Genomic DNA, 14,844 nt, shown 5'->3' on the forward strand with positions numbered 1-14,844 from the left:
CTGATCCAGTCCAACGCATTAGTAGTCATTCAAAGGAGAGGATGTTCAAAAATGGCGTTTATTAAAAAACAAAAGAAACCCACCATGCTGACTTCTGCCTCTAACAGAACAGTTGCAGATAGAAAATGGCATTGGGACATTTGACACGAAGCAATTATTAAAATAAATAAACACAATATCCTCCCAAAGTGTGTGAGAAACAAAGCGTAACATTTGTCTTTAAACAGGAACGCAAGAGAACCCAATCCAGCAGCCACACACCAGCTCCTGTCACATCGCTTCAACAAAACAGAGAGAACATTTGACCAAGTGAGCTTCAGACAGTCATCCAGATGTTCACACCTCAGGAACACCTGCTTGTTTGGTAACAATATGCACAAATCATGTCAGTATTATTCAGTATTATTCAGTAGTTAAACACACGTTAAACTTGAGCTAAAAAGCTGCTTTAAATACAATCAGTGGCTTCACTGAGGTCTGATCTCTGGAAGAGTCACGTAACAGACAAGAGAGTTTAAATAAATATCACAGCTGAGCGGGACGTTTTAATGCCAATGTGCTCCAGATAAAACACAGGTGTCAGGTCGTATGTTTAGCCACGACTTTCCTCTGCAGATTTCCTATTTGCTTTTCCCATAATGAACATATGGAACTCTGGTGAACTTGAGAGTTTTGTTCTTCTTTATAAACCGTTTGTGTTAATGTGACTCAGATGAGAAGACGGATATTCTCACGCCTTTGCTGTAAATGTAGTGCTGCAACTCGGGAGGCGATTAGCTTAGCATAAAGACTGGAAGCTATCCTCGTTTAAAAACACCTATCGACATCCCTAAAGTTTACTGATTAACACGGTGTATCTCGTTTGTTTCATCCGCACACAAGCAGAGATATAAAAATGACAAATGGTGGTTATAGAGGGAGTTATGTGCTATTACTATTTAATTACAAACAGTTCATAGTGAACGCACATTAATCCCTCTAAAACTACAATTTATCAACGATAAAAACAATACGTTGCATGTTAAATAATGAACTTTATCTGTGTTTTAGTGGCACATTGTTGAACTTTTATAGGCTAGCTGTCTCTCCCTGTATCCAGTCTTTATGCTAAGCTAGGCTAATTGCATCTTGGTTCTAACTCTATTGAGACACAGATTAAAGAGTCGTAGCAATCTTCTCGTCTGACTTTTAAAAGACAAGCGAATAAGCTTTCCCCCCAAAACTATTCCTTTAAATGTGTTTTATTTACTGTGTGAAATTATTCTTTGGAACAGAACGTGTTGACATTATGATTGTTGGAAATCTGCTGTGCATGGAAACCCGAGTTAAAAGTACGTTCTGAGCTGAACGTCAACACATAACAAAAAAAAAAAAGATTTGAAATTCCGGGACACAAAATAAATGACATTAAGTCAGCATCAGTGAAATCAGATTTTAGTTTTTATCCTCCAGAGAGCACATAAGCAAACGGAATGTAATTGATCTAAAGGAGGTGTTCCAGTTAAACAGGAGAGCAGCACCTGACTGACGAGAGGCTGTGAGCTGCCAACAGATTACACAACGTCTCCTTCACACAGAAACACCTCGAAACAAATCAGAACTGTGCGTTATCACGACAATGCTGGTGTGAGGAAATGTGACGGTATGTCTGGGCCCAATGTGCTTCTAGAGAGAACTCAAACATAGACGCCGGATTCTTTTATTTTGAAGGAGTCACATGTAAAAGCTTAAGGGCTGTTAGTGACTGACCAGGCCTCGGTTATAAGTCGCCCAGTTCTTAGCTTGGCTCAGTTCCCAACAAGGCCACTGTCCTCTAGCTAACCCTACGCTAGCTGGCGGCTGCTAGAAGCCTTTCATGCTTTCTTGACCCGACACGGCGAGACTTGCCCACACATGAGAGTGAGGTAACACATATGCAGAGTAACGTAAGCAGCCTGCATCCAGCTGGCACCTGGGAAATCAGCACGTCGGTCTAATCTCTGGTGTGTTTGAATGAGTCTCTGTCCTCTGGGTTCAGCATCGTCGTCTCACTTTGAGTGATGACATGTGACTCTTTATGGGGCACATTCTTATCAGCTTCATTTTCACCAATCGAATCGAATCGTGCCAAAAGGAAACAGCTTTTTCTGCGAATCGTGAGTGATAAAATCTGAGCTCGTATCAGTGTTCTGCTGATTTACACTCAGCTCAGCACTTAGACTGGAAATGCACACCCGTCTGTACTCTCTGTGGAGCAACTTCTTTCTAAATAGAGACAGCAGCACAGACGGGACGACGCTGTCCTTCTAGGTCAGATTGAGTCTTATTGGACGTTCAGCTTCTCACAGATAAAACAAGCAGTCGTTGTTCATCAGCTCACAAACGCTCAAACACTAAAAACGCACAAATGGAGAACATTCACAGAAAAACACAGAAACTAAAATGAGTAAAAATCCAACAGAAAGTCAGCATTTTCCCACTAGTGTCAGTTCAATATGATGCAGGCGGTAAAAAAAAAGAAAAAGAAGAGAGTATTGCACTGGTTTGGTGTGAGTCTATGGATGGACGGTCATCATATAAATAACAACAAGAAGAACCAAACAGTAATACCATAATAATAATAATAATAATAATAATAATAACAGTTCAGACTAAGGTCCCCCTCCCGCTGCTGTTTTACCACTGCTGCCAACTGAAGTCGTCGTTGGATCCAAAGACCATGAAGAAGCCCAGGATGGTGCTGAAGATGACGATGTTACCCGTTAGCACGAGCGCACACGCCCCCCAGGCGATCTGTAAAGCAACGCATCAATAATTCAGGTTAACAAATGCTACTGCACACGCTGCCAGGCTGCAGCGCACATTATTCAGGCCGAGGTCTGGTGGGGTGTCAACGACGACAGTTTGCAGAATCATTTGCACACACGCTGCTCCACAGTTGTACATTCAGGACACGCAGCAGGAAGAGGAAATACATGAGTAGTGAAATGCTAATCTTGTTCTGCTGCAGCTGGTGCATCTGTCAGCTCCTCTGCTAATGTGGCCACACTTCGATTTTCTTAAGTAGTTTGAATTAATTGACCATCTTGTTTTGTTTGACTTGTTTTTCTTAATGTTCTTGCTCCATACGAATCAGCAAGCCTGCTGCTGGAGCCAACAGCAAACCTGTTGAGGAGGCAGCCTTCTTTTTACTGCATTAGAGCAAAAATATACAGCTGGTAACATTCAAAATATATGTTTGTGTCAACAGATCCTCTCTTGTTTCTTAAAAACAGGCCAAATAACTTCCCAAAACAGCGGGTGACTGTGGTTTTCAGCAAACAGGAGGAAATAGTGCGTTTTGTTGGGGACTATTTTCAGCGACGGATTAATCCACAGTTGGTGCTGGAGTGAGTATTTGCGGCAGCAGGATGCTGTGTGTGTGTGTGTGAGATTGAGTCAAACTGAACTACATGTGTGTGCTGATGAAGGAACAACAGTGAGGCTCAGTGATGTGTTATAATGGAGCTCTATGACACAAAGGAATACAAATATCAGACTTTGGCTGCTCACATTATACCCGTTCGTAGAATCAACAAATTGTTGGTTTTCATCCTTTACTTAATATACTTTTTACTGTAAAATGTTAAAGTTGTACTTTGCAGAAATACAGGATGTTTGGGTGGGACGAGGAGAGACCTTACACAGAAAGTGAAACGTATATTTTTCAATTTAATTTTTTCAAAATCATTCAGCCTTTCTTTTTTTGAGCTTCAGTTGTTCTTGGGCCAACACGCGAAAGTAACGATGACGGATTAAGAGGTGAATTTTAAGGTTTTTAGTGACGGGAAAGTTGGCTTTTTTATTCAGGATGTGTTGTGGTCTCCTTCTACTCTATGTATGCGTAGAAAACATGTATCACAAAGGATTAAAAATGTCTGATTTTGTTTCATGTATACTTTAGGTGATCTCACTCTATAACTGCATGTCTGTGTTCCTCTTGACGTCACAGTGAACTGCACTCAGAAGACTCCATAACTTACTACTTCAGCTCTTGCGAAGATGACGGGCAGGCCGAATGCTGAGATGACGATGCCCGTCGTGAGGAAGATGGCCAGCTCTTTGCAGGCGTTACTGGCCGAGTCCGTGTCATCGACCACTCTCCGCGAGATGCAGTAAGGGATGGGAGACAGGATGTAGAAGAAGAGGAGGAACAGAGGCCAGTATTTGCTGCAGAGAGAGAGAGAAGTGGAGAGATAAATACACACATTCTGTGATGATGAAGGATGATGGCTTAAACACTTTTCAGCACATTATCTAACTTCACAGGTGTATTTTATTCTATTACAACCTGATAACTAGTTTGTGTGTTTGTTTTTAACATAAACACTAAAGCTCTCCCTTACATTTAGGTATGAGAGTTAGGCCTAAAGAGACATTATATAGTATTTGACGTGGACAAGCCTGTATTATTAACATTAAATAAATGTCTGTGGTATTTCTGAACTGCAACTTCCTGTTATTCATCAGCTGGCGATTATACGGATACTGATATATCAATGATGAGCTAGAATTGTCTGACGGTATCAGACTCGACTAATAAATATCCTTAATTGATTCTCCTACAGCTACATTCTGCTGTCACTTAGTGTAATGATAACGGCTCAAATGGAAATCTGATTAGATTACAAGAGCCAGAGTTGTTTTACTGTAAACTTTGTTTGTGAAAATGCATCCCTGAAGTACAATATCCACTGTAATGGTGGATGGCTTTAATTGATGTGCTTTATTACCTAACATTGTGACCCTGTAGGGTGTCAAAATCTAGCTTCAACACCCTAATTATTTCAGCTGATGTTGTGCTTACATGGTAACGTTATTACAGAGCTTTGGATTCAAATAGGTATGATGTTGTGCACACTGGTGATTGATTGAGAGTTTGAAAAACAATCAACCAATCAGAGCTTTGTTACAGGGTTAAGAATGATGACCCTTTATTCTTACAGGTTGTTGTAAGTTGACTTACAGAAATAACCCTTAAATCAACATATTTCTTCAGTCATTTTAGATGTTAACTGCTCTGAAAATGACTGGTGGGGCAGGTATGTAGTTTAAGTTTAATTACCACACGATAAACCTGGTGGCCATTTAATGTTCCACCATAAAATGCTGAACAGAGAAAGGGTTAATCTACATGTCGGAATGAAACTTCACTTTATTGCTCACAAAAGGTGGATAATTGTCTTTGTCTCATGCAGCAGGTTAGTTTAAGGGAGGTTAATCCGGTCCTGTATCTAAAGCCCTAAATCTATGATGGGATCACCCAAGGGTGCACCTGAGTGCCAAGTGTGAACATTGAAAACACACACATACACACCTTAACAGGCTCACATGGTGTGTGTGTGATGGTGGTACTTACTCGTACACAGGGAGGGCACATCCTAGCATGAGGAACATGAGGCCGATGGCCCCTCCAAAGGACAGGCTGATGAGAGCTAGAAGAGAGACAGAGTGTCACACACACATATAACTTAGCTTCTCTCTATCCCATCATAGACTGCAGGGCCCCCGGCTGCTGTAGCTACCCATGTGATGAATCAGCTGATTCCTACGTGTAACAGCTACATTTGCAATCCAGGACACTTTATTGGGAGCCCGTGTTAAGCTCTGAAAGCAATGCAGTCAATACAGCTGCTTGTTAAATGCAATTAATCCGGTGTCCGGTGGTCAGCGACTGTGTAATAACCACTGAAGTTAAGGTGCAGCTAGCTTTAGCGTTATTACGGTAACTCCTACGTTATTATACTACGGGAATGGCATTAATTACAGTATCATAATGAAGCGTTATATGGCTGAAGTGTGTATTCTAATGTTAATATTGCATGTCATTGTGTTGACGAAGTAGCGGCTGCTTTCTAGCCCAAAGGAATGGATGCTATTAAACTAAGCTAATGCTAACGACTGTGTTGGCCCTGCGGCTTCCTCATGTTACCGTTAAACGCATCCATCTGTCTTCAGCGTGATTTGACACAGTTATATATAAACTGAGCCGGGATTTTAGAGGCTTTCTAAATTAATTTTTTATAAAAAAGTGTCCATGTTTTACCTTTAATCCCAGCCATTTCTCCTGGATAAAAGCTCGACACACAGGACCTGACGGATGACAACAGTACCCCCCTCTCCTCGGCTGACGAACAAGTTCGTCCAACCGTGACTCTCGTGCTGCCTTCCGTTGCTAACAGAAATATCGGATATTTAGGTTTTAAAAAATACAGAATAAAATGTGTAAAGGTGCATTTTTTATGATGTTTGTATGATGTAATTTGTGTCCCCGTACCCTGGTGGTTAGCGGCAGAAAACATATTCTAAATCGTATTAAAGTAAAAGCAAAGAAATATATATTAGTTCATTACAACTGGTGCATAAATGTGTCAGACGTTTGAACAAGATCAAAACCACCAAAATGACTCAATAAAATAGTCATTAAATGAAATAAATCCATAAAAGAGGGCCACTTCAAATTAACTTAACAACGCACTAACTGCTGCTGCAGCACCGCAGACTGTAGTAGACTGACTTAACGGTCGCTTTGCGGAAAACAAACTTTCAAGGTCGGCCATGAAGGCATCGTTTTACGTAAAAGTCGTGGTTTCATCACTAATCTTCGGCTTGTGTATTCTTTCAATTTAAAAATGAATGAATGAAATATTTTTTCCTCATTTCTAACCCGGTTTTGTCAACCGCCAATAAACCTCAAAAAAAGAAGAAGATTTCTCACCCGGATGTGGACACTTTCTACTTCCGCCGACTCTATTTGAGCCCGTTCAGCGAAGATGGCGAGCGGAGGGGTCTCGGTGGCTTCGCTGTGGACCGAAGTGAACCGTTGCGGGCAGAATGGAGACTTTACGAGGGCCCTGAAAGCTGTGACTAAAAGTAGGCATGCGTGTCTGTCATCGTTACTCTCAAACGGAACAAGGAACCTGCGGTCAGACAGTTAGACAGACGGCCGATTTCTTCTGGCTCCAATCAGCGGAGTTCACTGGCTAAGCTAGGGCCAGCTGTTAGCATGTAGCTATGCTAAAGGCAGTTAGACATCTACTTCTCAGGTCTCTCAAACACCGAGTTAGCTTTGTATACCAAACCTCTGCAAACAGTTGTGTACTTAGGTGTTGAAGCTACGAGTCCAGCTGGTTATTCTGGGTTTTACGTGCAGTGATAAAGTAATATTTTGCCACTAAAATGTGCCGTTCTTCCCTGATCAGTGACGTGTCCCTAGCCTTCCAGCTAACTTAACATGGTCGGTGGCTAAGAGTCAGCTGTCACCAAACTGTTAGGCACCTACATTAACCGTTGATTCTTCCTTTTAATTTGCAGGTTTACAGTCAATTGTGTCATTTTTTCGTTAATCTGCGTTACTAATTAACGTTATAATAACAATTCGATTGACAAAGCACCTCTTAAAAACAGTTTACAAAGTGCTTTTACAGACAAAAGTAGCTAAATAAATGTTATAAACAATAAATAATTGTTATAATAAAAAAATAACCGAAAGCTCAGTTGATATGATAAAAATAAAATAAGAAATAAATAATATGTATATGCATCCATGCCAGAGAGAAGAAGTTACAGTCGTCGAGTCTTAAAAAGATGAATGCATGAATGACTTTTTCCAGAAATGAATGTTCTGCTGTGTGTTTGTGTTCTCTTCTGTCACAGTTCTCCAGGAAAACAGGGACGATGTGACGGCCCTGAACTGTAAAATAGTTTGCCTTGTACAGACTGGCAGCTTCAAAGAGGTGCTGAACGTCATGAACATGCATTCAAAAATGCTCAGCAGGTAATCGACTACATGTGTGCTTATTTATACATTACATGTGTGGAGGGGAAATGTGCATTCTATTAGGAACAAATATCTGATTAACCAGACATGAAAAGGATTTGTTTGAGAATCGATTATTAAATTTATTTTAAGCAATTTAACATGATAAACATTCTTTGGTTCCAGCTTCTCTATTGTTAGGGTTTCCACACTGTTTCAGGTGATTGAAAATGTAATATATTTGTGGTTTGGACTGTTGGACGGACATACAAAACAGATTTGACATTTTGACCGTTACAAACTCAATGTTTAATCTGTTATTCAGCTTTCTTTGTTGAGCACATTCTTGCACAAAAAGTGCTTTACAGAGTAAATAAAACAGTAGAAAATAAGTAGTCAATACATGCAGATAGCATGATTTTAATCTGAAAACAACTTTGTATTTGCAAACTGCCGATCAGCAGAAAGGCTGTTCAATACTTGAGGAGCATAAGCGCTGAAGCTCTATCTGATATTATTATATTAAAGAAATGATCAACGCTTTAATTGAAAATAATCTGTACTCGCAGCCTCGTTAAATGTAAAACCACACTTAACAAAACATTAAAAAAAGATATAACTGAAATCTAAATTTGCTTGTTTCATGCTTTACACATAAGTTAGTAAGTTACTTGCTTACATGACTTGCAGTTGTAATAATGTTTATTTCTCTCCTCTCTCAGTGAGGACATGGCGTTTGAGAAGGCGTACTGCGAGTACCGGCTGAACAGAGTGGAAAGTGCCCTGAAGACCATCGAGGCTGCTCCGGAGCAAACAGACAAGCTGAAGGAGCTCTACGGTCAAGTGGTAAGGCTGTTCAGACATTTAAAAAACTGTAGTATTATGGGATGCTCTCGATTTGTAGACTTCTGAGGGGAAAGAAAACAGTTTACCTGCCCACCCTCTCATTTGTGTGGCGCGTCCTGTAAAAGCTCACAATTTGTCCATAAGCTGTTTGATTTGACTGATCTGCATCAAATCGAACCTTTTTATCACTAAAGCTTTTGTGTTTGATGTAAAGCCTCCTGCTCACTGGAAGTGTCTCTTTCCATTGTCCAGTTGTACAGACTGGAGCGTTACGATGACTGCAAGTCCGTCTACACAGATCTGATCAGGAACTCCCAGGATGAGTACGAGGAGGAGAGGAAGACCAACCTCGCTGCTGTGGTGGCGTCTATGAGCCAGTGGGAGGAAGCTCCGTTGGTAAGCTTCTCTTCAAAATCAACATTTTGGGCTTTTGGACGGTCTTGAAACTGATTTCGAAAGTGTTGACACACCAAGGAAGTGGAACAGGTTTCTTTCACTTGAATACAGAGCATAACAAAGGACTCGAAAGCTCATATTCAGCTTCTTCTTCAAATGTTTTACTTGTAAATACCAGAGAAGAAGAAGCTCAGACAGTCTAACTGGATGTGTCATCAGGCAAGTTGTTGTATTATATGGTTTTTAACATGTTATATTTTCTTCTGCAGGAAGATCTAGGTCTTCCAGAGTCCACGTATGAGCTGTGCTATAATGCTGCCTGCGCTCTGATTGGCCAGGGACAGCTGACGGAGTCTCTCAATAAACTACGACAAGCAGAGGGTCAGTCCCACTCTGTTCTACCGGCTTGCTATTTCATCCATTCTTTCATTTGACTTTAACAGTTTGTTTTTCTTTCACAGAGCTTTGCAGAGTCTCACTGGCAGATGATTCTGTGAGTGTTGCCTTGTTTTGGCTCCTAAAACATTTAAGCACCATAAATATAATCGGAATTATGAAGTTGTTGTTGGTTTAGTACAACCGTGCCCATGCGTGATGTCTTAATTCACCCAGAATGAACTGTCATTGCTGCTTTGTCCCTCTCAGGATGTGACCGAGGAGGACATCGAGTCTGAGCTGGCCGTCATCCATTCTCAGATGGCGTACGTCATGCAGTTACAAGGTCGGCCGGACGAGGCTCTGCAGCTCTACAACCAGGTCATCAAGCTCAAGTGAGTTCAATACGTTTAGTGAGATGAAGAATGTGGCACGGCTTGAAATAATGATGACGTATTTACGTTTTAATTTGCGATAGTACTTTATGCTCCATTTGTGCCAGAAACTTGTACTTATTTTTAGTGTGTCCTAACAATACAGATGTCAAATAGACATTCCATAAAATACAATATACTTCGGCTTGGACTCAAATGCTTGGACTCAAATATGACACACAACATATCGTCTTATTGTTATTTGCAGGCCGTCAGATGTTGGGCTGCTTGCTGTGACCGCCAACAATATCATTACAATAAACAAGGTGTGTGAGAGAGACTATCTTACCAACGGAAATATTTCATCATAAAAGTATCACTGTGACCTCAGACCAACTCACTGCCAGCTGACGACCGCTTCGTCCAGAATACTGAACTCCGTTATCCTCTGTCCACAGGACCAAAACGTGTTTGACTCAAAGAAAAAGGTGAAGCTGACTAACGCTGAAGGCGTTGAATACAAGCTGGCGAGGAAGCAGCTGCAGGCCATCGACTTCAACAAAGCCCTCCTGGCCATGTACACCAACCAGGTAGCTAAGCGGCCGCTGTGCTTCACAGGAACAGGAGAGAAGTCGTGGATGATTTTCCATATTTTTAGATTTCGTTACTGACCAGGGTTATGTTGGCGCGTTGCTGTTTGCAGGCGGACCAGTGCAGGAAACTGTCGTCCAGTCTTCAGTCTCAGAACCCGGGTCACCCTCGGCCGGTCCTCATCCAGGTGGCTCAGCTGTGCAGAGAGAAGCAGCACGGCCGGGCCATCGAGCTGCTGCAGGTAGGAACTGAACAACACTGGATGTCTTCAGTGTGTTTTCTTAAGATCGTGCTTTTACTGACTGTTGTTTTGTTTTCCAGCAATTCTCAGACCAGCATCCAGAGAGTGCATCTGGCATCAAACTGACAATGGCTCAACTCTATTTAATACAAGGTGATGGCGTGTTTCTACAGTGATTATGGTTTGATGTGTTCAGACAGATATCAGTTGAAAATGTTACAGCTTCGTTTAATGAACACATCTTATGACACTCTGTTTTGGGTCTTCTTTCTTTTTTGGTCCTCAGGTCACGTAACAAAAGCTTGTGATGTTCTGAAGTCCATCGAAGAGTTCAAGCACAAATCGGGGATGGTAAGTCCGTTTGGATTGATGACTGTTATCGACGTTGTCTCTTTTCAGTGATGTCTGCCGTCACCTGACATCTGAACTGTGTCGTTGCCTCCTCAGATTTCCGCTCTGGTAACGATGTACTCCCACGAAGAAGACATCGACGGCGCCATCGATATTTTCAAACAAGCTATTGAGCACTACCAGTCTAAACAGGTTTGTGTCCCGTGTTTAGTTTTCTGTTCATATAACCCGTTACTGCTTCTTCTGCGAGTCTTCTCGTGAGCCGAGTAGCTAACTCGGGCAGCAACACGTGAACTGGTTTGTGTGTAATCAGCAGCCTGTTGTTCTCGCTCCTCCACAGCCCGGGTCTGCTGCACACTTGGCGCTTGTACGAGAAGCTGCCAATTTCAAACTGAAGTACGGACGGAAAAAAGAAGCCATTAGTGATCTGGAGCAGCTGTGGAAGTGAGTTACAGCCCTGCAGAACTCTCTGAGCTTCAACATGTGTGGAGTGTTAGAGGGTCTTTCACAGCTGTTGATTCTGCTTTCTGTTCTATCGAGCTTGTCTGTGTTAAGTTCTTAAACGGCTTGATAAACATCGTAACAATGTGCTTATAGAGCACGGAAAATTATTGAATGACAAAAGAAACTCATTTTGAAGGCAAAGCATTTATTCATTTTACATGTTTATGCAGCATATCTGAGTGTAAATGCAAGCTTAAACTGATTTTGTCAGCATTTCATAGCGTAATCCTTACAGTAGAAGGCGCCTAACCTTTCATCTTTTTGTGTTTGTCTGTTTTACTGCAACAGTTGAAGCTTAATTTGTTAAATCTTTCTTGAAAAAGGCAAAACCCCAAAGACATCCACACGCTGGCACAGCTCATCTCGGCGTATTCTCTGGTGGACACGGATAAAGCCAAATCGTATCCTTTGGATCTACTGAAATGGAAAACACTCGAGCTGAGATGAGTTTTTAGTAATTGGTAACTGTTTGGGGACACAAATGGCAAAACACCCAGCACTCTGATTTTAACGTCTCAAATGTGAGGATGTTCTGTGGGAAATCAATATTTTTGGATTAATGTTGAGATAAAAAAGGTATATAAGGACACCACCTTGAACTTAGGGAAAATACAATGAACAATTCCCACTATTTTATAGACAAAATGATAATTGTTAGTTGTGAAGATACTTGTAAGAAGAATCCCTCATGAAAGTAATTGTTAGTTGCAGCCCTGGAAGACCACACCATCGACTCTATTGACGAGTGTGATTATTTAGACAATAACATAGAACACAGTATTGGAGGTCCGTCATTTGTTCTACAACCTGAGAAGCCGGATCTGGACGACCTAAAGGAACACTTAGGAACATACTCAGATCAGCAGTGCGGTATAAAAGTGCTCAACCATTTAACCAAATAAAGTCATTTTAAAGTCAGCCCTCAACCCTAGCAGTGTCCTTTGACATGTAAAGTAGTTTTGTCCTAAGCGTTCCTCTCCAGCCTCAGCAAGCACCTACCGTCTGCGGACACAATGGCCTTAAAGGTGGACGTGGACGAGCTGGAGAACTCCATCGGCGCCACCTACGTCAGGAAAAAAGCTGCTAAAGTCATCGGAGAAAACCTTCCCAAAGAACCGACGTAAACCCTCATTGCTTCTCCTCTTCATCGGCTTCATGATGTTCACGACATGATCTTATGTGGCGACACTTTCACCCTCTTCATGCCAATACGTCTGCATTTTCTCTACAGCCAGCAAGGCGAGATCAAGAAGAAGAAGAAGAAAAAGAGAGGTGTGTTTGTGGGACGGATTCACTAAATCTTATCGGGATTAAAGTAAAACAAATAATTACTCGTCAAAGTATGAATTAACATATGTATTAAATGATATAGAAATATTATAAATCATCTTCAACGAGATGCTTTCAACATGTTATGTAATGCAGAGACCACAGACCCATCTCCTCATGTAATGCTCCTGATGTTATTCATTCATTTTTTTTACTTCATTGTTTTTTTTTTAGGCAAGCTGCCCAAGAACTGCGACCCCACGGCGACCCCTGACCCGGAGAGGTGGCTGCCCATGAAGGAGCGCACGTACTACAGAGGCAAGAAGAAGGGGAAGAAGAAGGAGCAGGTCGGGAAAGGCACGCAGGGAGCGACGGCAGGAGCGTCGGCCGAGCTGTGAGTAAAGAGTCTCATGCGTACGCACACAAAATATTCTCAGCCAAAGTAGAAATCCACAAGCTAAGAACATCAGAAACACACATGTTGGTGTTATAATTTAAAGTATCTTAACTCTCAAAATAACCCTTCATCTTAACTTCTGCGAGAATTGAGAAAAATCACAAATGTTTGTTTTCTGATTTGCATAATGTTTCTACAGAGATATTGACAATGCTGACATCAACACATTTTATTCAGATTACTTAACTGTCCGTTAGATTTGAAATATAAATTCTTTTGCACTGCCATAAAACGACACACAACAGAATGTCCTAAAAAGCCGCCTAAATTATATTAAATTGATCAATTTTATCAAGCAAAAATACCAAAGATTACCACTAAAGAGGATTGTTTGCTTTCCATTCTTTGATGTCGTTGGAGATTGAATACTGTAATGTTTTAGACAAAATAATTAGAAGTGTGAAACAGTCTGAAGATGGTGAACGATGAATTCTTCTAAACGATATTCTAAATAATCGGTCTCAGCCTTCGACAGTTTAAAGAAGTAGTTTAAAGACTGGAAATATATATATATTTTAGGTGTAAAATGTTCCCATGATGATGATGAAATATTTGTCTCTTCCTCTGTTCCAGGGATGCCAGTAAGACGGCCAGCAGCCCCCCTACCTCCCCCAGAGCAGGGTCTGCATCCTCTACGGCCCCCGCCAGCAACGTGGTCCCCCCGCGACAGCAGAAGCCTGCAGCCCCGGGGGCCACGCGCAAGAAGGCACCACAGAAGAAGAAGAAGGGAGGCAAAGGAGGCTGGTAGTCGGAGGGAAGCGACACACGAGACAGAAGGGCCCCGAGATACGCTGACGTCTCACCAACAACTCATGAGCTTTTCTATGTTTGTTTAGTTACATTTTACTTTGGTCCCGACGATTCATTTAAATACGTGAAACCAAAAACTCCTCTGCTCTTCTGTCATTGATTTGTGTTAAAAGTACAGAAGAGGGTATTTAAAGGACAGGTACACCCAAATTAACTTTTTGTTGCTCTGCAAAAGCAGATGTTTTGTTGAAGTGTTTGTTTTTACTTTTGACCTTCTCAAATAAAGTAACTGCAGATATTTCCACTTGTTATTTTGTTCATTAAAGGTCAGATGAACGGAAAAAGGCCTTCTCTGTTTTCTTTCCTGTTACCCGGTGCTGTAAATGTCTTTAATAAAATGTGATAATAGATTGTTTGGTTGATCTGACCAACGTCCAGTCAATGAAGTTTTAATGAAATCATTAAAATCATGTCCCTCCTGATCCAAACAACATTTTGTGGGACTTTACATTTTCATTTCGCTGATGCATTTAATTTAGGCTCATCCTGGTATTCATCTTTCATCATATTTTGAATTCTGTTTTGGAAAATAAACTACTTTTGCAAAGTAACTTCACGCTAAATTTTGGGAGAATTGACTTCAATGTGTCTTGAGTCTCAGGATTAGGATAACATCATACGTGTTTCCTTAAATTGTCCTTTTACTTTCAGTCAGATGCAACATTAAAGAATATTTATTTGTGTTGGTCTGAATTCAAGACTAATTTAAATTCTTGAGTTTAATTCTGTCCGATGCACGTTTGAGGTCCAACAGGTGTCCTTTTGTGAAGTCTTAATAAACCCTCATCAATGACACATGACCCCTGTGCTTCATATAACATTTAACGAGATGGCAACTTCTCCTGAGCTGTTA

At 41.2% G+C, this 14,844-nt stretch overlaps 2 protein-coding genes across 2 annotated transcripts; one reads left to right on the plus strand and one right to left on the minus strand.

Annotated features, from left to right (window-relative positions):
- Positions 1 to 44: 44 nt before the first annotated feature.
- On the minus strand, positions 45 to 6,135 carry LOC306777852 (leptin receptor overlapping transcript-like 1). The gene is made up of 4 exons (XM_079269157.1): positions 6,065 to 6,135; positions 5,378 to 5,453; positions 4,002 to 4,188; positions 45 to 2,772 (listed from the first exon to the last, which is right to left on the minus strand). Exons 1-4 carry the CDS (start codon positions 6,078 to 6,080, stop codon positions 2,656 to 2,658), a joined length of 396 nt encoding a protein of 131 aa, XP_079125283.1. The 5' UTR covers positions 6,081 to 6,135; the 3' UTR covers positions 45 to 2,655.
- A 647-nt stretch (positions 6,136 to 6,782) lies between these two features.
- Positions 6,783 to 14,422, plus strand: srp72 (signal recognition particle 72). Its single transcript, XM_079268359.1, has 19 exons — positions 6,783 to 6,891; positions 7,675 to 7,795; positions 8,500 to 8,623; positions 8,876 to 9,019; positions 9,289 to 9,400; positions 9,481 to 9,512; positions 9,665 to 9,789; positions 10,037 to 10,094; positions 10,227 to 10,358; positions 10,472 to 10,600; positions 10,681 to 10,753; positions 10,887 to 10,951; positions 11,048 to 11,143; positions 11,292 to 11,395; positions 11,779 to 11,856; positions 12,438 to 12,575; positions 12,687 to 12,727; positions 12,959 to 13,118; positions 13,755 to 14,422. The coding sequence occupies exons 1-19, from the start codon at positions 6,792 to 6,794 to the stop codon at positions 13,927 to 13,929; spliced, it is 2,007 nt and encodes a 668-aa protein (XP_079124485.1). The 5' UTR covers positions 6,783 to 6,791; the 3' UTR covers positions 13,930 to 14,422.
- Positions 14,423 to 14,844: the final 422 nt, after the last annotated feature.

The sequence above is a fragment of the Melanostigma gelatinosum genome (genome assembly GCF_949748355.1).
Source record: "Melanostigma gelatinosum genome assembly, chromosome: 5".
In the NCBI taxonomy this organism is placed as follows: Eukaryota; Metazoa; Chordata; class Actinopteri; order Perciformes; family Zoarcidae; genus Melanostigma; species Melanostigma gelatinosum.